The 25,045-nt window shown below is 35.6% G+C and overlaps 3 protein-coding genes across 4 annotated transcripts; 1 reads left to right on the top strand and 2 right to left on the bottom strand.

Moving 5' to 3' along the window:
• Positions 1–3,356: 3,356 nt before the first annotated feature.
• LOC115447325 (abasic site processing protein HMCES) lies at positions 3,357–8,300 on the bottom strand. Its single transcript, XM_030174339.2, has 5 exons — positions 8,079–8,300; positions 7,737–7,977; positions 4,623–4,826; positions 4,214–4,426; positions 3,357–3,671 (listed from the first exon to the last, which is right to left on the bottom strand). Exons 1-5 carry the CDS (start codon positions 8,096–8,098, stop codon positions 3,393–3,395), a joined length of 957 nt encoding a protein of 318 aa, XP_030030199.1. The 5' UTR covers positions 8,099–8,300; the 3' UTR covers positions 3,357–3,392.
• A 498-nt stretch (positions 8,301–8,798) lies between these two features.
• On the top strand, positions 8,799–12,028 carry LOC115447289. The gene is made up of 4 exons (XM_030174298.2): positions 8,799–9,220; positions 10,393–10,778; positions 11,099–11,189; positions 11,390–12,028. Exons 1-4 carry the CDS (start codon positions 8,969–8,971, stop codon positions 11,732–11,734), a joined length of 1,074 nt encoding a protein of 357 aa, XP_030030158.2. The 5' UTR covers positions 8,799–8,968; the 3' UTR covers positions 11,735–12,028.
• Positions 12,029–15,188: 3,160 nt separating this feature from the next.
• Positions 15,189–24,777, bottom strand: LOC115447288 (scaffold attachment factor B2). Of its 2 annotated transcripts, none has more exons than XM_030174296.2 (18): positions 24,508–24,777; positions 24,007–24,435; positions 23,653–23,683; positions 22,639–22,765; positions 22,020–22,054; positions 21,506–21,654; positions 21,071–21,188; positions 20,653–20,783; positions 20,464–20,580; positions 20,298–20,375; positions 19,871–20,031; positions 19,575–19,688; positions 19,294–19,444; positions 18,745–18,874; positions 18,554–18,641; positions 18,256–18,371; positions 16,121–16,312; positions 15,189–15,241 (listed from the first exon to the last, which is right to left on the bottom strand). In XM_030174296.2, exons 1-17 carry the CDS (start codon positions 24,625–24,627, stop codon positions 16,128–16,130), a joined length of 2,280 nt encoding a protein of 759 aa, XP_030030156.1. In that variant the 5' UTR covers positions 24,628–24,777; the 3' UTR covers positions 15,189–15,241; positions 16,121–16,127. The 2 variants fall into 2 exon arrangements, with proteins under 2 accessions (XP_030030156.1, XP_030030157.1); XM_030174297.2 differs by having other exon boundaries at positions 20,322–20,375.
• Between the last annotated feature and the right edge of the window lie 268 nt (positions 24,778–25,045).

Below are 25,045 nucleotides of genomic sequence, written 5' to 3'. Positions count from 1 at the left end.
GCAAAACCGATATAACTTTATTCCTATATCCATATCCCTATCCAGATCCGAAATTTCTTATCCATAACATCCCTGCATGCAATAATGCGAACTAACCCGCCCCGGTTAGTTGACGCAAAGCTATCATTATATAATATACTAGCTTTTGCCCGCGGCTCCGCCCGCGTTATAAAGTTTTTCAGGCTAAAGTTTTCCGTTATAAAAGTAGTAGTTTCCCGGGAGCCTGTGTTCTTCCCAGGGTCTCAAACTGTCTCCATACCAAATTTCATCTTAATACGTTGGGTAGTTTTTGAGTTTAACACGTTCAGGCAGACAGATGCAGCGGGGGACTTTGTTTTATAATATATTTTTTAGAACTTTTTAAGAGGAACAATCCCGTCTTACTTTATTGTTGCATAACTATAACCGTTTACGCAGCGCACGCAACGGAAGCTCTCAAAATTAATAAATTGTCCCCGTTTTTTCAACATGTTTCATTACTGCTCCGCTCCTATTGGTTATAGCGTGATGATATATAGCCTATAGCACTCCACAAATAAAGGGCTATCCAACACAAAAATAATTTTTCAGTTTGAATCGGTAGTTCCTGAGATAAGCCATTACTGCTCCGCTCCTATTGGGTATAGCGTGATGATATATAGCCTATAGCACTCCACGAACAAAGGGCTATCCAACACAAAAAGAATTTTTCAGTTCGGACCGGTAGTTCCTGAGATTAGCCATTACTGCTCCGCTCCTATTGGGTATAGCGTGATGATATATAGCCTATAGCACACCACAAACAAAGGGCTATCCAACGCAAAATAATTTCTCAGTTTGGACCGGTAGTTCCTGAGATTAGCGCGATCAAACAAACAAACTCTTCAGCTTTATATAATAGTATAGAAGTATAGATATCATTCACTCACGCAACCTTCGGTATATGCCAGACTGCTTACACACTGGCTCAACGAATGGGTTTCGCTGGTCTTCTTTGGTCTAGCTGGAAGGCAAACGATCGTTAGTAGACATGTGTCCGTGATGATATAATTATTGTCCTACTACTGAGCCTTGAAGTCCACAGGCTTTTGGGTCAGAGGCCAGGTTATAGATATAAAAAAAACTGTATAAAACGTTTTATACCATATGTTACCGGTATTAAACCCCAAATAAATCGTTTTAATCGGTATAAAACTCTCCTACAAAAAAAAATCTGTTTTATACATGTGCACTGTTTAGGTACTACCTGACATGTTTCTTTTTAATTAGTGTAGGTATAGAAAATCAATAGAAAGTACCTACCTACTACATAAAAACTTAAGTATATCGAATATCGATGGTGCATTTGTGTGTAGGGAGGCAAGCTGGCAACGTTGCGTCGAGCCACGGTAACAATTGACAAGAGTGTAAGTTTGGTTTTAAACTGAATCAAATTGATTATTTATATCGTTTGAAAACAATTAAAAGAATGTTTTTTTACCAACACAGAACTTTCGCTTATCAATAGAGTTTTATAACATAGGTAGTTAAACCTATGCTTGGTCAGACAGACCAGCTATATATATATATATATATGAATGAATCCTAGCCGAATTTTCGGCCACGGTGGCCAATCTCAACGGAGATCAGCCAGGTACGCAGGAGATATTATAGTGCACAAGTGTGTGCGCAATACCCAGGTGTACTCTCTGTTCCTTCACTGTCATAGTTCGATGAGACGGCAATCCCACATGACCGGAGAGGGATCCTGCCAGGACCAACAGCTTTACGTGCTTTCCGAGGCACGACGGTATCACACCGTCAACTTTCTGACTCCGAGCTGAGACTGAGTAATGTTTTACGATGGAAAAACCCAGTCACAATTATTTTGACCCGATCCGGGATTTTAACCTAAGACCTCAGCGCATTAGTCGTACTAGTACCGTGTACAATTACGCCACCGAGACAGTCATAACTAAACCAAGACCGGCTATAGCTAAATCCGCTAAGTAATATCAATATCAGTATACCACACATTTAAAAAATCTTTACACAGTTTATCACCTCTATCCTCCATAGTAACTTAATCCGTAGTTATTTCCCCTGGGGTGGGTAAATGGGTTAAAGTATTTAAAAAAAAAAATATTTTACCCATAATATTTTATGGGTCATCGTTATCTATTCATGTCTATCGGACAAAAGTCCAGACTCAAAATTAATACGGAGTGGAAAGACCCAAGATTATTTTATCTGACCCGGGGATGGAACCGGAAATCTCACCACGGTGGTGACTATTTAGTATGTTTGATTTTGTACATATACGTAGATTCACTATAACACTATCGAAAAGCATCAAATTAGAAGGCAAGGTTGAAATTCTTATCTATACTACTGTACAAAGGTGAAGGGTTTGTTTGAGCATGTTAATCTCAGGAAATACTGGTTCAAACTGTAATATTATTTTATTATTGGATTGCCCATTTATTGAGGAAGGCTGTAGGTAGGTATATCATCCATCACGCTACGACCAATAAGAGCGAAGAGCAATGAAAAATGTTGCAAAAACGGGGAAAATTTCTACTTCTTAAGAGTTCCGTTGCGTGCGCTGAGCAAACGGTTAAAGTTAGGTACGCAACAAATAGTGACAATCATTGACGTATATTCTATAGACACGAACTTCCCTATAGGTGCAGTATTTGTTCAAAATCTGGAGTTAGAAATAAAGTTAGGCTGCAGCTCTAAAACATGAATCGTTGTCATATCAGATCTAGTACATAGTACATATATATGTATCGGTGGTTATCATGGAATTGTTCCTCTTAAAAAGTTCTAAAAAAATATACTTATCATACAACAAAGCCTGCCGTCGCATCTGTCTGCCTATCTTAATGCGAGAAAGAAACTACCCAACGGATTTAGATGAAATTAGGTATGGAGATTGATTGAGACCCTGGGAAGAATATAGGCTACTTACTTTCTATCCTATGATAATATATAGCGTGATTTTTATCCCGGGAAACTATATCCCTAAAAAACTTTCACGCCGGTCGAACAGAAGCCGAGCAAAATGTAGTTTAAAATATGTATTGATTTGCAATTAACAAAGGTGGGCGCGTAGTAGGAATATCCCTCCATCTCTTTCTTATACTAGCATCAATTTTCATTCTACCTTACGGTGGCGTCATGCCTGTTTATGCGTAATTATTTTCTATTGTTTAATAGGTAAGTACCTGTAAACACTTCCAACCAATTACACTTTTATAACTTTTTTTTTAACTCAACTAGATAATCTTTTCTGCGCTACAATTTGGCTTTTTGATAAAAGATATTTAAAAAGTGATTATCTACCTTACTAAATGTTTTACCTGTATCTATAGATAAAATTAAAACATAAGTACTAATGGTTTAGTCTTATAAAAGGATTCAACATTTTATTATGAACTGTTGGATTTTGTACACGATTCAATTTTTATTTTCTTGACTTGTCGATTACATTCATCTGAAACTTTTCTCTTTTCTGGTTTTGTGAGCCAAGCAGTTAAAGATTTTTGCGATTTCTTACTCTCTTCAACTTTCATCCTTTTATTACAATCATCGGATTTATTTCTTGAGTTATTCACAGTCGTAGATACTTTGTGCCATGATAATAATTTAACTGGTTTTAAATGCTCAAGAGCCAAATCTGGATTAACATTCTCAGTGTCCAGCCACGCCTGAAATATAATACAAGCACTTAATGTGGAACCTATTTTAAAAAACGCAAGCCTTTATTCCTGAGGCCGTAGTCCTTTTATATTTTATTATTTAGGATTGATAACCTGTTAAGTTTTTAGCGTGCATATATAAAAATAACAAAAAAACAATTCACTTGCCTAATGATAAGAGATTAAAGCCATAATCATGCGACCAAATGGGCACAATAATACAATAATCGTGAAAAATTGTTTAGATAACTTTGTGTATAATTATATCTAATTCATGAATATGACAACATATAATATAATATAAGTAATGAACCAAGTTATTATTTTAATCTTGATAATATTCTATTACATTATGGCTTTTTTGAACTAACAAACTAACTAAACAGAAAGAGGTGCAGGGTGATTTCTTTTTCTCATTACTTACATAGTAAGTATATGTAGGTACAATAAAGAGAAATATCATATATGTATACACTTATCATTTTGTGTTGTTATTGGTTAACAATCATTGGGTTAATTTTGTATTATTTAATATTATAATTATTACTTACATCTATTTGATCTTGAGTATCTAAAATTGCAGGCATTCTAGAATGGAGCCAACTCAATGTTTCATTTGAGTCCATTGTAATTACAGAGTATGCATATATGATTTTATCACCATTTTGCCATATATCGTACAAACCAGCTATATGTAGAAGATTTATTCCATCCCACCCAGTTTCCTCATTGTAGTTATTTCTCCATGTACTTGCATCATCAATCTAAAAATAATAAAATACATAATAAACCTGGTTTATATTTTGTGCTTAATAAGAATTATAATTAATTAAATAATAGAAATAATTGAAATCATTGTATGTTCTAATTGATTGTAATATGACTACTTAATTGAGTTTATTTATATTTTAATACTAGTAAATATTAGTAATACTAATAGTATATAAATATTAAACACACCACTGTGTTATCATTTTGAGGGGCATATATATAATATGGTTGCTTAACTTTGGCTGATTTGTTGGTTGTTTGCCACTCATAGAAACCTTCTGCAACAATTATACATCTGCCTCCATTTTTCAGAATTGGACCATAAAGTTTTGAACTTTTAATACTTTCCAAACGGCAATTATTTGTAGTCAACTTGTGAGTATTATACTCGCCCTATAAATATCAAATAAATAGTTATTCCAATATATTTTATGCAATTGGTTGATTTTATCCAACTTATTGTAGGATTGTGATAATTAAAAAAATAAAAGAAACAGACTCAACAAACAATTTAACAACACAACAACAAAAAAAACTATGGAATCAATTTTAAAGTACATTCTTTCAAATCTAAATTGGTTAATAAATGACTCGACTTTTAAGATAGTAAACATAAAAAAATTGATGAAGGTTGGAAAGGGGTCATCCATAAATTACGTCACACGAATTTCATAATATTTTGCCCCTCCCCCCGTCCTTGTCACGGCTGGTCACATTTGTGAGACTCTCCCCCTCCCTAATGTGGCGTCACATATTTTGCAATACATTTAGAATTTATTGAATGAAAATAGCGGTTCCGAAAAAATATTAGAATTAAGGATGACGTTGTTTCATTGAAATAGAAACAAAGAAATCACCGCCAGGCGCAATGCATTTGGCGGCATTTATCAAAGGGCGCCTAGGCTGTCGGCGCGTAACACTAGTAGAGCAAGTGGTCGATAAAGATAAATATTTTATATTTACACCGATATAGTTGTATGTTTTTGAGATTTTCGTAAAGTAATAGTTTAAAGTTCGTGTTTTAACACTTAAATTATAATAATTTTTGAAATGTGACGTCATGAAATTTAGGACCCCTCCCACTCCCTTATCACACAATGTCACTTCGTCGACCCTCTCCCTTCCCTTTAACGTGTGACGTAATTTCTTGATGGCCCCAAAGCAATATATAGGTGATATTACATTATTTTTTGATTTTTGAATATTCTTACTTTTTACTTTTTCTTAATAGAAGGGATATGGGTGGAGCGAGGCAAGAATTACTTAATCTATTATTTGGCCAATACAGCACTTCCCCACCGTAGCCTTCCTGTGCACCCCTAATAATGTTTAATTTGAGGATTTTTAAGATGTTAAAAATACTTGCGTATACTTTGATTTTCTATTGAATGAGCGATGATATATATTACATCGGTCAATAAGTCCCGAGCCTAAGTCAGAAAACATTTTTTTTAGCAAGATACAATTTTATTCTTCAACATAGTATCCTTCAAAAGTGATACAATCAATCCAGCGCTGTTCTAAAATTTTTATACCCTTCCTCTAAAACCATTTGGTTAACTCTTCAAAATACGCTTTAGTTTCGGCGATCACTTCTTCATTTGAGACATTTTTTTTTCAGAACGCATTTTTTTAGTTTAGTAAACAGGTAATAGTTGCTGGGAGCCAAATCTATAGAATATGGTGGGTGAGACATCAACTCAAACTTTAATTCATGCAGTTTTGCCATTATGGCGACCGATTTGTGACCCGACATTGTCTTGATGGAAAAGCACTTTTGTCTTTTTTATTTGACGCCGTTTTTTCGCGATTTCATACTTTAGACGCACCAGTAATGCCATATTATATTCGCTATTGATCCTTTCTCCCTTCTGAACATAGTCAATGAATATTATAACTTGCATATCCCAAAACACGGAAGCCATAACCTTGCCAGCCGACATTTGTCTTTTTGGTCGCTTTGGACGCCTTTAGTCGGTTGCTTTCCATTCACTTGACTGCCGTTTTGACTCTGGAGTCCGTTGTTACATAGTGCAAGAAAAAAATCATTTTATTTCGCCTTAAAAGCTCCAAACAGCACTCAGAAGCTTCAACACGTTGATGTTTTTGGTCAAGAGTGAGCAAACGCGGTACCCATTTTGAACAGAGCTTTCTCATGGACAAATGTTCATGCTAAATGACAAATGCATTGCCTTTTGATATCTTTAGAATGTCGGCTATCCCCTGTAACATCACTTTATGATCTTCCAAAACGATTTTGTGTATTTTTTTATGTTATCTGGAATAACAACCTCATTTGGACGTCCAAAGCATTCAGCATCATTGGTGTCTGTACGCCTACGTTTAAATTCAGAAAACCAACGTTTAACAATTGCATTTGGTGGAACAGAGTTCTCATAACATTTATCAAGCCAAACTTTTGATTTAACGGTATTGTTTCACTTAAAAAAACAATGTTTAATCAACACTAGAAGTTCTTTTTTGTCAATTTTTTTGGAGATACTCAAAGTAGCATCACTAAAATCTCTGTAACTTTTAAACAAATAGTTAAAATGTTATGAAATTGTGACGTGCGTTACATTAAGGTCGGTATTTTTTAAAAATCGGTAGTATTTATCCGTTACAGCGCCATTTATATATTAGGCTCGGGACTTACTCACCGATGTGTTATATCTTCATAATATAGTCAAAACATAATGATCAATAAAATAAAAACTTGTAACATGGCAAATACATGATCTTCATTTTAAGTCAATTAATTAGGTTGTGGTTAAAATAGTCAGGAAAGAGAAAAACAGGTTCCTAACTATGCTTCGCTTAGAAGACCCCACATTCCCAATCCAGCCCTGCTCAGATCTACTAATATACAACAATTTATTATCCAACTTTTGTTTCATAGTTGCTTGAAATTTACCTGTATTTAAGGACTTGATCTACTTAAGGAACTTTGTTATTATGTGTATACACTAACCCACATAACATCTGATCATCTTTTGGAGCCCAGTTTTGAGATTAACTTCATTATTTTATTTCTAGTATTTAAACCATGGTCATTGTTAACTTTGAAAAATGTTCTATATATTTATGGAATGTACATCAAATATAAATAGTGATAGTGCAGTCACTCTTTTTTTTTCTTTCAGGGAACATAATAAACATAAAATGATATTTTATTTAAATCTAATAAATTTCTTAGGAACATCCTTATCGGGTTCAAAATATCACATACAATGATTAGACTCTTGTTTGCGATTTTGAAATGTTTTGAAAAAATAAATTGTTTCGTCGCATTTTTTTGTGTACCTTATGCCATGGCGGTATTATTCCCCACATCATCGGTTTCAACAGTCTGCTGCCAGATGTTGCATTTTTAAATTTACTTGAAGAGATAAGAATAGGAGTAACATCTGTTGGGGCTATATTGTAGGATGGTTTGTATTCTTTTCCGGCATTATGCTCCGGCAACCAATCTGGCTTTTTATACACGCTGGCCCCTTTGGGTTTGTAGCTACAAGCACATTGGACTTGATCCTTATTGAGTGAACTGAAATGTTATTTAAAATTTACAATCATTGCAAGTTCTGCTACATAAGTTACGTATAAATTTTAAATAAGTATTGTGCACAAAATATAAGCTATACGCACAGACCGGTTCGACCACACATTATTCGATATTATTTTTATTTAGAAGATTTCGGATATTTTTATTAGCAGGAAAGACCTTGCTTTCTTTTAAATGACATACTTTTGTAAAGCTATTCTGTTTATTATTTATAAATAAGACTAATTTACAAACAGCTCATTTGATTGGCACGAATTGATTGGTCTGAGCAAAGAGAATTATAATAGGTCTGAGACTCAGTGTTGCCAGGGCCCTTGAGTCGTAAGTTACGTTTCGTTTCCTGAATTGTTACATTTTTGCTGCAAGTTACGTTGAATAGAAATGCGTTCGTAAACTGTTTACAATAAATAATTTATATTACAAATCTCGTTGTTCTCAAAAGTTACGAAAATTGCCTTAAATATAAAAATTACTCACATGTTACGCGAGGGGGTCAAAAGTAACGAAAAATGTAAGAAATGTAACCTTCTGGCAACACTGCTGAGACTTTTCACATCTTGACAGTTCTTACAGTGTTGCCAGATATTAAGTTAAGAAACCCTTATAATGTAGGGATTTTGAAAAATCTCTTTTAAAACTAATAGACTATGCGACAACACAAGTAATGCAAGTGCTTTGCTCCGCCGCTCTTAATATCTTACTACTAGAAATTCCCTGTATGTTTTTCCAATTTTAAGAGAAATCCCCGGTCTTGGCAACCGTAAGTTGGCATCCCTGGGCTTATCTGAATTCAGATTAACGCTAGTCCACGCTACTCACTACCTAGAACACAGACTACGACAAACTGACATTCTTAGTACGTCAGAAAAATATTTTGCCATAAGTTGCAACATGAAAGAGTACCCATGACCATGGGACTCTCTTAACTTTCCTAATATTTATTCTGGCTAATTGGTTTTATTCTATCTAAAACATGTGGAAATATGTATCACGTCGGATTAGGGATACGTTCGAAAGAAGTGCTAACCAGTTTGAAAAACGAGGTAGCGCTGGTGTAGTGAATGCTCCAGGAAGTCCAGATGAGAAACACAAACGCTCTAGTCCTCAATGTCGCTGGATACCACCTCAAACATGCTGGCAAACTTGCAGGCACAATAAAGACACTAACAGTAACAAATGGAACTTCGAATACCTGAATCGAAGTTGGATTGGTGCCATTACATGGGTAAGATAAACTATTTATACTTTTACTAACAAATTAGACTATTTACCAAATTAATAATTGAATTGTTAGAGCATAAACATGATATTTGAATATCTGAGACCAACAGATATTATATTGTTTTTATTATCATGCTAAGAACCATTAACACCAAGTGTAATATATAGAAAACCTTATTGATCTAGTGGCATCTGCTTAAGCTGAAAACCAGGATATACTCTAGGTTTGGTTCTAAGGAGTGTAATTACAAGTATATATACATTGTATTGGGGTTTTGAAATTAAAATACTCTTTATCACATAGTCTAAAAATAGTTAATGGCATTATGTATGAAAAGTGAAGATTAATGTGATTGTTCACAAGGAGTGGGTACTTGTACATAATGCTCATTTCACTCTACAGGTGGTTTTATTGTCAAGCTATTTGGGGTTACTTACATAGTGCTAAACATTGCATTTAAAGAATAAAACTCATAACAACATATTATCTTTTATCTTTCTAATCTGTTTTGCTTCATAATGTGTACATGTGTGTGATTGTGAGTTAAGTATTTTGTTTTATAATGGTCTATTCTCTATTGTGTATGATTTAAGATTAGTAAAAAAGTGACACAGTTAAAGTAATAAAATGTAGATGCTAAGTTCATAGCTATTATATGGTTACATTACTTTTTTTTTGGCTTTTATGTCAATGCAAATTTATGTAATTACAAAATGGAAATCAAGGAAATTAAATGCAATCAACTTAAACAAGTTTCCAAATATATCGTGACATGGCCATCAACCAGTTTCTGTACTGACATGAGCATGTTTTCAGTATTAATAGTTTGGGAGTTTTGAGATGAAAGTGAAATTAAATTTACCTATATCATTCAAATTGTAACATGATATGGGAGAACTGTAATTTAATTATAATTATTTATTATCAGTTTATGTGGACAAAAAAACAACACCATTATATTATAAATTGATTATATCAGCCACAAACTTAATATTAACCTATTCTGGATGCTTTAAACAATGTTGGAAAAGCACACAAAGTGTGATGTTGGTTAACTTAGAACCAAACCTAGGACGTTCCGATATGGATTCTATAATTAAATTATGCCACATCGCCAACAAACCTCTTTATTTTAGGATTTATTAGAATACTACGTAAATATTTTTTGTTTACAGAGTAGTGCCTTAGTTTTGGGGTGGTACACAAGCCAGTTATTGCATCTCAAATGCAAGTATCATGCTAAAGGACATGATAAATGCAGCTCAATAAACAATATATTAAAGTCATTACGCCCATATGTTGCCTGTGTTAACAAGGATGTAATTTGCATCAATTCTGCTCCTAGAATTGACAAAATTATAAATGACTTCACTCCTAGTGTTCATTTGGTATCAAATGACCATCACGGGACGAGAAATGTAGATGACACTGTTTCAAGTAGCAAAACAAGTTCTGATACTTCCAGCAGTGATTTGGGAGAAGTTTTGAATTCAATTGAAAACAAGCTTGGGCTTGCAGCTATCGAAAATGGCAAACACGAAGATGGACTTAAATTATTAAGGTGACATTAAAATTTCTATCAACAATGTATTTTTAAATGCAATTAGTAAGTCAATGCTTACTAATAATTATGTATGTATTTAAAATTATAATCATTTCATACAAACATTATTTGGTTGGATGTTTTAAAATCAAAATTTTTTGAAGACAAGCTCTTTTAGTCTATTACATATTATATGTTATTCAGTATTATTAAGAAGCTGTGAGAGATCAGGTAACTGGTCTTTTAAAATTTTGTGTCTTGTCATAGCTAATGGCCAATAGTGCGGCGCAGTTAGCTAGCGCAATGTTGCCATGGCCTAAGTTTGCTCATAATTCCAGATCCGCTGCGCGTCGCCAATATGCACCAGCTCTTTACAACCTAGGGTTGTGTTATGAAACTGGAGTGGGTGTGTCAGTCGATGAGAAAATGGTAATATTAAATTCTTAATGAAAATTCAATTCAAATAATGAATATTACAAAGTATACTTACTTTCCTGGTATTTGAGTTTGTTATAAAAATAGCAATAGGAATCTTGTAAATAGGTCAATATAGTATTATTGAGATTGCATCATCATAATGTTTAATAATTATATACAAAGATATATTAAATGAATGTATTTTATTCCAGGCTATGGAGTTGTATAAATCTGCTGCTGCTTTGGAACACCCTGTTGCACTTTACAACCTCGGCATTTACTACGGGCAGGGCCGCGGTGGGTTAACACGCGATTCCGAGACAGGAATTCGTTTATTGCGTCTTGCGGCAATAAAAGGCCAAGAAGATGCCATTAAGGCTTTGAAAGAGTTAAATGTTGATATTGGCGAATCATCGCCGAAGATAAATATGGAAGAGACATGGACATACACCGACAGTTTTCCACAAAATAAGAACATTGTTCCAATGCAAACTACACTTTTTGTTGAAAATGCAAGTTTTTTACAGACACCAAATTGTTTAGCCCCTGTGTGTTAAATAATAAAAAAAAGGAAATTTGTTGCAATTCAGTGTAGGTCTGGAAATAACAATTTAAGTTGGAAAAATGTTCTCACTATAATAGTTACAAGTACTAGTAATTCCTAGTCTTAGGCGTTTGGTGTTTGTTGTATTTAATTTTTTGCTGTGAAGGTTGGACCAAAATTGATGCACATAATATTATTAAACACTGTTTATTACCTCTTATTATTTCCATTAATGTTTTGCTCCTTGGAATGATAAAGTTTGCCAAGTTGTTTACATTATAATATATGCTAACAGTTTTGGATACTGGTGACAAAGTGAACTCAACCAAACATTTAAATCTTAAAGTTTTTCGTAATATAATTTTCATAACATTTGTAATACATAATAGTACTATAGCTCTCTCTTTTGACATACTATTAATCTCATATAAGACCTGATTGTGTAGTAAGACAATTACATACGCAGAAACAATGTTACATGGGATATTCCAACATGTTTAATATAAATATTTTGTTGTCAAGATGGGTCCAATCTTTAAGTTGACAAAGCACAGGTGTACAATATGCTGTGTGATAATTGTTCGTGCTTTTAAATAAACTAGATAAGTAATAATATTTTATATTGTGGTCAAACTAAAACAAAATACGTAAATCAAATGTTTTATACCGTCATACAAAATAAAATTTTGTATGGCATCCTTGGTAGATATATAAAATTTTTCTAACATTAAAATTTATGTTTTTAGGACATTTTATTTCGTATTGTACTTAATAAATAAAACAATTTAAAAATTATTTTCATATTTAATAATTTGCCAACATGCTTACATAATATAGTTATAGGTATGCTAATAATTATTATATTACTTGACTAACATTTTGTTTTTATAAAATGTCTATTAATCCATTCAATGCCACATACCACGAAATGGGGATAATCGGGAACACTTTACATATATTTTTACTGACTTGGTTTTTCATAAACAGGCATTAAAATTTATATTTTTTGATACATTAGACACTCCGTTACCAAAGAGAGTAGTTTCTAGATTAAATTATATGGCATACTATATACCAAAATATAAATACGGGAATTTTAAACAAGCTAACAATGTGTTTTAAACAAAATTAGAAGAGTCTGGCAGTAGTTACGATTTTACATAAGGGGCATTCCACGTGAAGCGGGCACGAAAAAAAACTCGATGTCTCAGATTTTCGTAATATTTGATTATGTTATACCTGTATATGTCCTCGATCCAGATACAAAATATTATTAAAGTATAAAGCCTGGTAAGCGAGTTAAAGGACTTTGAAGTTTTGACTGGCCGGCTGGTATACGCCACTTCGAATCCAATTATCAAGTTTTTAAATGTTACAATAAAATAAATAAAGCAATGAAATAAATACTTCATTTAATGAGGTTTTTTATTGTATTTTTGGAAATTGAAAAATGTTTTTTTTTCTTTGAAAAAATGTGTTTGAAAGTTTCAAACTTGAATTTCACAAAGTTGGCATATTTATATTTTTTTTCTAAAAATAGCTACTATTGTATAGATAATCCCTGCGAAGTTTCATAATGGGCTGAGAAGTAGTTTAGGAGCTAGACCGATTACAGTGCCGAAGCGCGGCGGTCGCCAGAAAGATCGAAGTAGTAAAAACTTTAAATTAAACTAAATACTTTCGATTAGAGTATTTTATCATGTTTTGCATCGCTGTAACGATTCAATTACATCTGATTATAATATAAAAAAAATATATATTTATATTACTGACGGTGCACAACAACATTTGAAACTTGGCAAGGATAATCTATATACAATATTGGCTATTTTAGTAGAAAAAAGTTATTATATAAATATGCCAACTTTGTGAAATACAAGTTTGAAACATTAAAATATATATGAATAATAATAATAAATAGTAGTAGTAATAATAAATATGAGTTTGTGGCATTGATGTTCTAGCCTATATGTATAAGCGGTCGGGTATCGTGATGGCTTTGTTTGATGCGTTATGTAAACTAGCTTGTGTCTCCAGGCGTTTTAGGTTACCACCGAGACCGTCAAATTGCCCTTCTGCCATGTGAAGTGGCACGAAAATGAAATTCTGCATCTTTACCACAATCCTGTTTGAAATATAACAAGTTAATACAATTAAATCTTTTTAAAATGTTGTTGTGCACCGTCAGTAATATAAATATATTTTTTTATATTATAATCAGATATAATTGAATCGTTAGAGCGATGCAAAACATGATAAAATACTCTAATCGAAAGTATTTAGTTTAATTGAAAGTTTTTACTACTTCGCTCTTTCTGGCGACCGCCGCGCTTCGGCACTGTAATCGGTCTAACTCCTAAACTACTTCTCAGCCCATTATGAAACTTCGCAGGAATTATCTATACAATAGTAGCTATTTTTAGAAAAAAAATAAAAAAATAATAAATATGCCAACTTTGTGAAATTCAAGTTTGAAACTTTCAAACACATTTTTTCAAAGAAAAAAAAAACATTTTTCAATTTCCAAAAATACAATAAAAAGCTCATTAAATGAAGTATTTATTTTATTGCTTTATTTATTTTATTGTAACATTTAAAAACTTGATAATTGGATTCGAAGTGGCGTATACCAGCCGGCCAGTCAAAACTTCAAAGTCCTTTAATTCGCTTACCAGGCTTTATACTTTAATAATATTTTGTATCTGGATCGAGGACATATACAGGTATAACATAATCAAATATTACGAAAATCTGAGACATCGAGTTTTTTTTCGTGCCCGCTTCACGTGGAATGCCCCATAATGTAAAATTGCACACCTCTGTATGCACTGTTGCAGAGAACGAAAATATCAGGAAGGGATGTCGGCTTGTTTATAAAACATTTTATGCATACAACCTAAAAGAAAGGCTTTATTATAGGTCTAGTGCAAATTTCTATGCTGTATATAGGTTATAAGGTTATCACAGTAGTTCTGTTCTATCTTATTATAACGCGAGTAATATCCAACTTGTGACTGATCCGAAATAAACTTGTGTAAATAAGCCTCACTTCTGATCCAAAGTCTAATTTCCCATTTAACAGGCCTTTATCTTACATCTATCCCGTCTTTTACTATACACACAATAATTAAAATATATTTTATCATATATAGTTATACTTTTAACATTGTTCAGGTTACAATGGTTGTAAACTGTACATTGGCAATGAATGGTTTAATATGTTGAATTATACGCTCCACAAACATTTTACAATGATTTTGGTCAGAATTGGTACATATAATAATAAGTAAAAATGCCACAGAATCAGGTCCAGTCACTATTCTACATTTAGTGCACTTCTTACACTAATAAACATATGAATAATTACATCAGTGGTCCTTACTCAACAATAAATTTCGAGGTAGATGCTACCTCTTCAAGGAAAAGTAATAACAATAAAAGTTCATTCTCGTTAGTATGTTCTTTTCACCTGAAGTAATATATCACATCCTCCCTCAAGGGACCGGCAATCTAATGTCATCTGTAATATCAATAATAAATGGTTAACTTAAAATTTATAGGTGTTTAAAATTAAAAATAGCCTTATATAATGTTGACTACATTAAGATATTACAATTAATCATACTAAATATTACGTTGTAAAGGTTAGATATAAAATGATTATCAGCTAGCTTTTGCTCGCGGCTCCACCCGCGTGAGAGTTTTCCGGGATAAAAGTTCCGAAAACCGTAATATACTATTTACCTAGATCTTCCTCTTGAATCATTCTGCCTATTGGTGAAAACCGCATTAAAACCCGTTCAGTAGTTTTTGAGAAAATCAATCACATACAAACAGATAGAAAAAGAAACTGTCTTTTTTTTATAATATGTATAAATTTAAAGCGTAGTAAGATATTCAAGAGATATTATTTTTTTTAGTTTTATTTGGGACTCTGACAGGAAACAGTTTGGGCACACATAAAGTTTTAATGAAACAGCAAAAAGAGCGGGACGGCGTCGAGATGTGGATGTCCGGCCATGATGATCGTGCTAACATCCGTCGACCCATCGCATTCGATTTCTTGAGCACTTCGAAAGAAGATCTAACGATTGTCAATTTTTGAAGCTGAATGCAACATTGGCTTCCATTGCGCTGTCTAACTGACATTCTGTTCAGTCTATTTGAATACTTAATGAATATTCATAAAAGACAAGTGTAGATTATATAATTCCAGCACTAGCGGCCCTTCTACCGCATTCCTATTGCATTCCTGCTGGACGCAGCGGGTCTACAAGTCGAATACAAAGCGTGTCATATTCTATTTTAATCTATATTTTACAACTGCACACGTCCTCGCCTCGTCTACCGTTTGACCAAAGCTACAACCTATTATTTCACGCTTTTAAATGAGAGTTACCTGTGTGCTAGTACTTGCGCGGGTAGTCGCGTGTGGGCGGCGCGTGCGCGGCGTGCGGCGCGTATCGCTCGGGGTAGGGCGCACCGGGCGGCGGCGGCTGGTACTGCGGCGCATGCGCCGTGTAGCGCGTCTCGTACCCCGCATATCGCGTCTCGCCGCCCGACCACGCGTCACCGCCCGACCCACCACCACCTGGCGACACATGATATCAGTTACCATTGGGACACCAACTAACTTACAACTGTGAGGGGAAAGGCAAATGAATATTAAAACATATTAATTTACTAGGTTTTGTTCGCGACTTCGCCCGCGTTACCTTTCGTGAAATAACAATGTCAGTGTGTATTTTTGTGGGATAAACTATTAGATATTAAGGTAGTCCCCATTGCTAAATGGTACTTTACCAAGTTTTAGAAGCTATCTATTTTAAATTTATAATACAAATAGAAAAAAAATATCATTATATTTCTGTAACAGCATATCTTTAATTTAGTAGTTTCAAATTTTAACTATGTGGGTATTATTTCATTAATTTTATAATGAAAATACTGTTAAAATTTTAATTTCCAATAAACGCTATTTAAGTAGATCATTTAATAACGAATATAGTTAGTATAAAATTTTATTTTATAATTAAATTATTCGCAAAATTCACCATTCTCGTTAGAGCGAGATGGGCGACCGGGCAGTACGGCGTGAGCCGTTTGGAGGGAAGGATGTATACATTTTTTTTTTGTGTTTACGTCAGTAAAGTACCTAGTCTTGCCATAAATATTGTAATAAAGAAAAAAGAAAATTGTTAACTGCAAATAACATTTATTACTTTTACAGTGTGTCAGTTTAATACATAAATATAAAACAATTAAAAATATAAAAAGCTTATTCGAAGTGGTCTCCATTGGCTGCAATACAGTCCTTTAAACGATGAGGCCAGTTATCAATAGAAGCACGCACTCTTTCCATGGGAAAATTCTTCACTGCCAATCGTATAGATTGTTTTAGGGACTCCAAATTATCATGGCGTTTAGAGCAAGCTGTACTCTCTAAAACTGACCACAAATCATAATCCAGCGGATTAAGATCGGGACTAGACGACGGCCAGTCTTCAGCTCTGATGAAGTCCGAAACGTTCGATTCCAACCAAGACTGCGTGGACCGAGCTTTATGACCCGGCGCCGAGTCTTGCTGGAAGGACCATACTTGGTTATTGAACATGGTGATGTTAAGGGGCTTAACTACCTTCTCAAGAATGGTATCTTGATACACTTGTGCCGATGTTTTGATACCTTTTTCACAAAAATATGGCTCAGTCACTCCTTCATAGCTAACACCCCACCAAACCATCACTGAAGTCGGATAATGTCCACGTTGCACTCTGTCGACTAATTGGGAAGCTTCCTTAGAGCTTTGAGCATAAATACGGTCATTTTGTTTGTTAAAATGTTGCTCAATTGTAAAAATTTTCTCATCCGTGAAACAAAATTTTTTCTGTGACCTCCCTTTGCGTACCGCCTTCAGTAGTTGTTTCGATTTTACCACCCTATTCTTCTTTAAATTATCAGTTAAGAAATGGCCAGTGCGTCTCTTATAGGCTGCAAGTCCTAAGTCATCTTTTAAAATACGCGACATGGTTCTAGGTGCTATCTTCATTTCCCGAGATAAAATCTTTTGCTTTCGGACAGGATTTCTTCGAATTCTTTCCCTTACTGCTTTGACCACCTTTTTCGTACGAACACTACGTGGACGGCCAGATCTTTTTCTGTCGCAAACAGAGGAGGTCTCATTGTACCTATTAATAGCCCGGTACACAAACATTTTACTAATACCAAGTGTATGGAGAGTTTTAAAAATTGCATTTGGCTCCATACCTACTTTGTGTAATGCTATCACAGCGATTCGGTTCTCTTTATCACCCCACACCATTTTAATATCGCAAAATATTTTACAATGTATTGGCGCCAAAATGAGAAAACACAATGAACAATCGTATAAAAATGACAGATTCGAAATTCAAATGTAATATTTTTTTATAATTAAGTGTAACAGTATTTATGGCCAGACTAAGTATACTATTTCAACTCAATTATGACTTAACATTTCAGTGTAATGTAAACATTTTAGTAAATTTTATTTACCTTTAGAGGCTGGAGCCGAGTCTGGATATCTGTTAGCCACATTCCAGTTGCGCGGCTCGGGCTTAGCGGGTGGCGAGGGACGGTATGAGCGGCTGTCGCGCGACTCGTACGAGCGGCTGCAACATCAAACCATACAATACATGGGCATGAATGGACTGACTCACATGCAAAGGAGCTATTTAGTTTACATCATCGAGAAAAATACAGATGTAACTGCTACACTATGTACAATGATTACTGTCTGTAGCATCAGCTTTCACTGTTGGAAGGGTGCAGGTAGCATCAAAAACAATCATACCCTGGCTCCTTAGGTCTGGTGCCGGGCGGCATAGGCTGACGCGCGTCGTCGCCACCTCCGCCGTTACTGGAGTACTTCATGTTGCTAGCTGGTAATAATAAAATCTATTAATAAAAATATCCACATTTTGATCGTCATGAATACAATTTTGCATAACGAATCTAAAGGTGTCACATAAAGTAAACACTTACATGACACGTGGCGAGGGTAATCCCGCTTGTAATCGCGATCTCGCTCGCGCTTATCGCTGCCGCGGTCGTAGCTGGTGCTCATCTCAAAACGCGGCGGCGGCGGCGCCTCGAACTGACTACGGCTCGATGACTGCACAATACACACATTTTAAAGCTTTTTATTATAATTTACGTACGTTTTTTACAAAACGATATAATATGTATGTATCAGCACATAAACTTGATGCTAAAGATGTAAATTAAAGGAACTCTATTACAAGAGGAACAGTGTGCCAATTGTATTTATCTTTGGATTTGAAGCTCTGGGTCATGTTTAATAAACCTATCAAAATAAATATAAGATGTCAGCAAATTGTCCCGATTTATTTATTTCCGCGATCGATCTAGAGGTTAAAACTATTGGCATTGTTAAATATACATTTTAGTGATATGGTTTTGTTGGGAACCTTTTAATTAAGATACTGTGATAAAAGTGAAGTCTATTGCAGCAGAGGGTTAGAGAGGCAATATGTACAAAATAATATTATTAAGTATATTGTGGTATAATACCATAGGCGGCGGCGGCGGGCGTTTGTGCCGCGCGTCGCGGGTGTCGCGCACGTCGCGTGCGTCGCGCTCGTACGCGGGCTCAGGTGGCGGGCTGCCCGCCTTGCGGTACGCGCTGCTCTCGTAACCGCGCTTGCGCCGCTCTTCCTCCAATCTAGATGGAATATTATTACAATTCATCCATTACACTTTAGTGAACAAGAAAAGTAGTTTATTGTTCCATAGATATGAAACTACTTTTGATAAATTTAAAATAGTAAAGTAGTAAAGTAGTAATAGCAAACCTAAGTTGTGCCCTTTTGAGTTCCAATCTCTCCAGTTCTAATTTCTCACGCTCGAGCCTGTGCCGTTCGCGTTCCAACCTCAATAGTTCATTCTTTTCACGCTCAATTTTTTCTCTGAAACAATAGTTGTAATTCATTTTTCATGTAGTCGTTTGATCCCTTTAACTTTACATCTGGCTTGAAGTTAATTTAATTTCCCTCTTCCTCCTCAGATGTCTTATCACTTTTTAGTGTTTAAAAGCAAATTTTCACGTCGCTCGTGAGTTGCGATGGATAAAAAGCGATGTATTCGTTACCTCTCAGCGCGCAGCTTCTCGCGTTCGATGGCGAGGCGGTGCTTTTCTTGCCGCTGGCGCCGCTCGCGCTCGCGCAGTGCGTCCTCGGCGGCGCGGCGCCGGCGCTGCTCCTCGCGCGCCGCTCGAGACCGTGACCGCGCGCGCGCCACGTCGCGCTCCTTCTGCAACACACATCGCCGTTTACTACGTGTCGCTAACACCTTACCATACATGCTTTTTGCATTTAATAAGTCCTACCCGACTTAGATCCCGGGTACCACCATGTTAATGTAGCAGTTAAAGATATTTTATACGCGCTTTTTGAAAATCCAATATAAAAGGATTTGAATAAATGAAAATAAATGATAATTGGATTTTGTCATATGTATGATTGATGATTTGATAATGATTGGGCATTTACGTGGATAAACTAAAGCCCAAATTTTACCCAAATCTTTGAGAAAGACAGTACTTCTTTTGGTGACCTCTTCCTCTCATGACTCCGAGTGCTGCGTCTGGTCCTGTCCTACAAACAAAATGTCATGTATATGTAAAAGGATTTTTGCCCTTCAGAGTTTAGAATTTTGTGACACAAATACAACAAAATAATATACCTTATCAGACCGGTGTGATTTCTCCCGTGTGCGAGATGTTGACCTTGTGCTTTCAGCGCCAGATAATTCACCTTCTTTTTTCGGCTTAATTTCGCTTTTCTCAGATTCCTTGCCATCCTGTTGTGCATAAAAATCATATAAAAAATCCTGAAAATATTTTTTTTGTTTCATTCTTGGTACAATACATACCTCATGCTCCTTATTTTCTTCTTTCCGTTCTTTGCTAGGTCGTCGTTCCGCGCGAATTGATGGTTGTCGACGCGATGACGACTCTGATTCGGATTTAGCTTTTTCTACAGAAATCATTCGCCCGTGAAGCTCTGAAATTAATAGTCATATTAGTGTTACATGACAATGAGTAGATTTACAAGAGTAGTTTAGTATTTCTGAATAAGAAAATTATAGAAATTCTAAATATCAATGCCAGTTGCTAATTAAATTTTAAAGGATTAAGGTATTTAAACAATAGTACTATCCTCCAAACTAATTTCAATAAATAATAAGAGAGACGATAGATAAATTAAAGTTAACAGTAACTAAAGCCATTCACAAATACATTTTTAGTTCTTATATGTAAATAAAATTAGGTATCTGGAATTAGTGTCACCTGTTCTATGTAGGTTTTTGATGCAGTTCTCAGCATCTTGCGCACTCGCCATGGTGACATAACCATAGCATCTGGATCCTGGTGTTTTAGCATTAGTGACCACTTTAGCTCCAATCACCTGTGGAAAACAATTATGTGGTTAAGTACACAGTATTTTCTCATATCAAACTGACCACATAGGTACAGTACTTGTGTGCATGTTGCGCAGGTTTTGCTTACTATTAACACAGACAACTTTATGTCTAAAATTTATGTGTAAAATCATTATCATAGCAAAATTTCTTTTCTTTTCTTAAGACTGGTGTATATCTTGCCTGTATATCGTACGTATGAGGCTTGGCTCAATGAGCATACAGATAATATTTTTTTATGATAACAAGCCAAGGTTCACAAAGAAATGTGTAGTGAGATTCAATGGTTCAGTAGTTAGTTTACCTTGCCGTGTTTGCTGCACAGCTGCTTCAGGTCGCGGGCGCGCGTGTCGCCCGAAAGTCCGCTGACCCACAAGTTCCTTGCTCCACCCTCTTTGCTTTCCTCCCCTTTTTTCTCCCTCTTTTCACTTTCGCCTTCTTTATCTTTCTCGTCTAAATCATAAATTGACATTGCATTTCATACATGTTTTAAGTAATATTAAAAAAAAGAGAAATATTGTTTGTAGGATATAACTTAAATCACACACACTCACGCCTGTTATCCCAGAAGGGGTAGGCAGTGGTGCAACTGTTTCACCCAGTTTCCTCCGTATGTATTCCATCCTACGATGTGATAGGATAAAGCTTATAGCCATATTAGACATAAATTCTGGACTCTGATACTCGAGTAGAATATCAATCCCTCGAGACCTCAGTACTGCAATAATATTGTAATGCAACTATGCTGCCGAGGCAGTACAATAGATTTTATATTTACTTAAACTGATATTAAAATATACAAGTTCTGCAACTAGTACCTTTTTGTCCTTTGTCTTGTTTCTCGCCCTCATTGCTGAAAAATAAATAGTATGATCAACTGATATCAATAAGATACAATGAATACACCTATTTAATTTTGGGTTTTGGTGACATAATTATTCATGAAATACAAATGTCCATATTTTATGTTCTTGGGCGTTTTATGTAGTACGCGAAACATTAACACACATAATATCATCTACAAAGTTTTGCACCATTACTCCACCGCAAGGTGCGACAACGGGGTCGTCGCTCGATGTGTTGTGTGCATGGCGGCGCGTGACCGTCGCAGCTGCAGTCACCGCTGCGGCATCAGCTTCACACGTCGCCTCCGATGATACGGGTGCATCTGCTGACCGCTAATATTCTTCGATAGATGCAGGGTGATCCTCTCGGACCACAGCCGTGATATTCATCCAGCACGATGTCCTTCAGAAGCTCCGCCCGTAGCACCCCATAAACTCGTAGCAGACGAATCCAACAAAACCGCAGGAGGTATCCACGCAAAAACCGGTGCAAAACTTTGTAGTGATAACGATAATAAAGAATGTCGTGACAAACGCAGTGGATTAAAGTTGCGCGGTGCGACGTCGCGACGGCCATTCGGCGTTCACCAACCTAGTGGCGGAGGCTTCTGGTTTTACTTGTTGGTCGTCAGCGGGCGCCGTGTTGCCGCCTGCTGCTGCGTCGTCTGTAGCGGGCTTTTCATCCGTAGTCTCGGCCGACTCGTCACACTCGCCGTCATCTAGGTCAGTGCCAGTGGTCAGCCTCAGTGGAGCCAGCGCAGGTCGCTCGCCGGAGCGCGGAGCCCGGGAGCGGCCCGCTCTGCCTCTCTTATCTTGTTAAACCCCCAAATTTCATACACAATCTTCACAGTTGTTGCACTTCAAGGATGAATATATGAAAAATCATGACCTGAAAACTTGATTGGACATTAGCACCACCATCTTTGTATGGAGCAGCATAGCAGCTTTATGCTGCTATGTCCATGTTACTTAGAAATATTTTAAGCAACACCAAACTTATCTGTGGAACCTTGAATACCCTGCCAGTCAAAATAATACAGATATTAATAGAGTTGGTTGGTCGTAGAGCTTTTGTTGTGACTCTCTGACATGTAGACATGCAGTAAGTGTCCTTGTACTTTAAATAATTTCTATGACATTGGACTGAAACTGGTTGGTGAGTCTCCGAAGTGATGCTACCACCCACACACTCACATATCTTCAGTATGCATGGAAGTCTTGTCACTTGCAGCAACACTCTTCATTTCTTTGGATCCAAATCACAAGGGTCACCTACAGTTGTCGTTCCAAACGTTTCTTCCCTTCAACTTTCATTGTCCTCATATATTATTATGATCATGATACTCAATTTACACCCATAAGTCTACATACTATGGATTAATTCGCATTTTGGAGACACATCATATTGTCCACTGATATTTTTATGCTAATATTAATGGTTAGATTTATAAAATCGTATAGTATTCTTAGTCTATTATTGAGTAAGATCACAACATTTTTATATACATTCTCATATTATAGTTTTTCCTGTCATTCTTAGTATCATATACAGTATTAGCTTGCATTGAAAGTCCTAAAATAAGTAATTATGTGTATTGGAGCTTACCTTTCTTGCTGGCTTTAGGGTTGTTATCAGTCTGAAAGAGATAGTTTAACTTTAGATGTCTGAACTAGTATTTAACTTGGCAAGAGTCCAGTGTGACAGCTATTTACAACTATTGATATAGCATTTACATCACATTTGTCATAAAACTGTCTGGACATGATCCATCTAACTTGTGTTAGCCATTATAGACTATTAGATAAATAAAATGAATATATTTACAATAAATATATTTCAATATAGGTATTTACAAAACATAGACCATAACTAAACCTCGTCTACTTCCATCATGAAACCATTTGATGTTTTAGCACTAGATGGCAATTTTACTGTAACGCTGAAAACATAGAAACGTACCTCCTCATTAAGCAATTCATCATCACCAATATCCAAATTGATACTGTCTTCTGCATCAGTGTTGTTTTCAAGTTTAGGATCTTCATCATTTTTATCATCTTTGATAATACATGGCTTCTTGGCTTGGGAGGATTCGGGCTCCTCCTTTGATTCTCTTTTCCTGTTCACTTTTTCGCCCTCTTCAACTTCCATTTTGGGTTCAGTATTTGGTTGGCTGTTATTTATTTTCTCTTTTTTGGCTAATGGTTCAGAGTCCTCTTCTTCTCCGGCGTCGTCTTGTACTATCATGTCTTCCATAGCAGGAGTCTCTTCAGACTCGTGTTCTATGTTGCTTTCTGATCGCCTCGTTCTCTTCGACGGTGTTTTGGTTTCACTAACAGTCAGCTCGAACTTGAACGAGGCTGGGTCATTTCCTTCCTCCTCCAAATGCTAGAACAGACATGATTCTTATTTTATGGTTTATATGACGTACGTAATTACCACGTCGTGAGCCGCTGTTACCTTCGCCAAACGTTGAATGAGCACGCCGCGGACGCCACTTTTGTCGAGGTTACGCTTTTCTAACTCGGCTCTCAAATCTATTACTCTGAGATCATTCAGTAGACGTTTTTTATCCGACATCGCCTCGCGTTATTTTTGGAGTCTATCTATTAATATCCGCCTTTATATTGCTTTTTATTTCGATATCTCTCACAGAATAAAAAGTCAACTTGCTAATCGCTAAACAAATTTCAAGATGGAGGACGCCGGATGCCCACAGCCAAAGAGATTTTTTTTTTATTTTTGATTTTCCCTTTATTATTGGGAAGGCAAAGGGTTCTAGCCCATACAGCCTCGTCATGAATAGTGCTACAGTTAAAGAGAACTATAATATATATTATGGAACCTACAGCAGTGTTTCACTTACGATATTGATTTTACCCTAGATTTTATAAGAAAATCTCTAAATATCCCTCATACATCTTAAAAAAATCCCTATGTTTCTTGTACCTATTTAAAAGGATGGGCGAGTCATGTTAAAAAAAATTGTCAACCATAG

Source organism: Manduca sexta, chromosome 6, assembly GCF_014839805.1.
Source record: "Manduca sexta isolate Smith_Timp_Sample1 chromosome 6, JHU_Msex_v1.0, whole genome shotgun sequence".
Taxonomy (NCBI): Eukaryota; Metazoa; Arthropoda; class Insecta; order Lepidoptera; family Sphingidae; genus Manduca; species Manduca sexta.
Note: the sequence above shows the minus strand (reverse complement) of the source record. Positions and strands in the feature narration are given on the sequence as shown.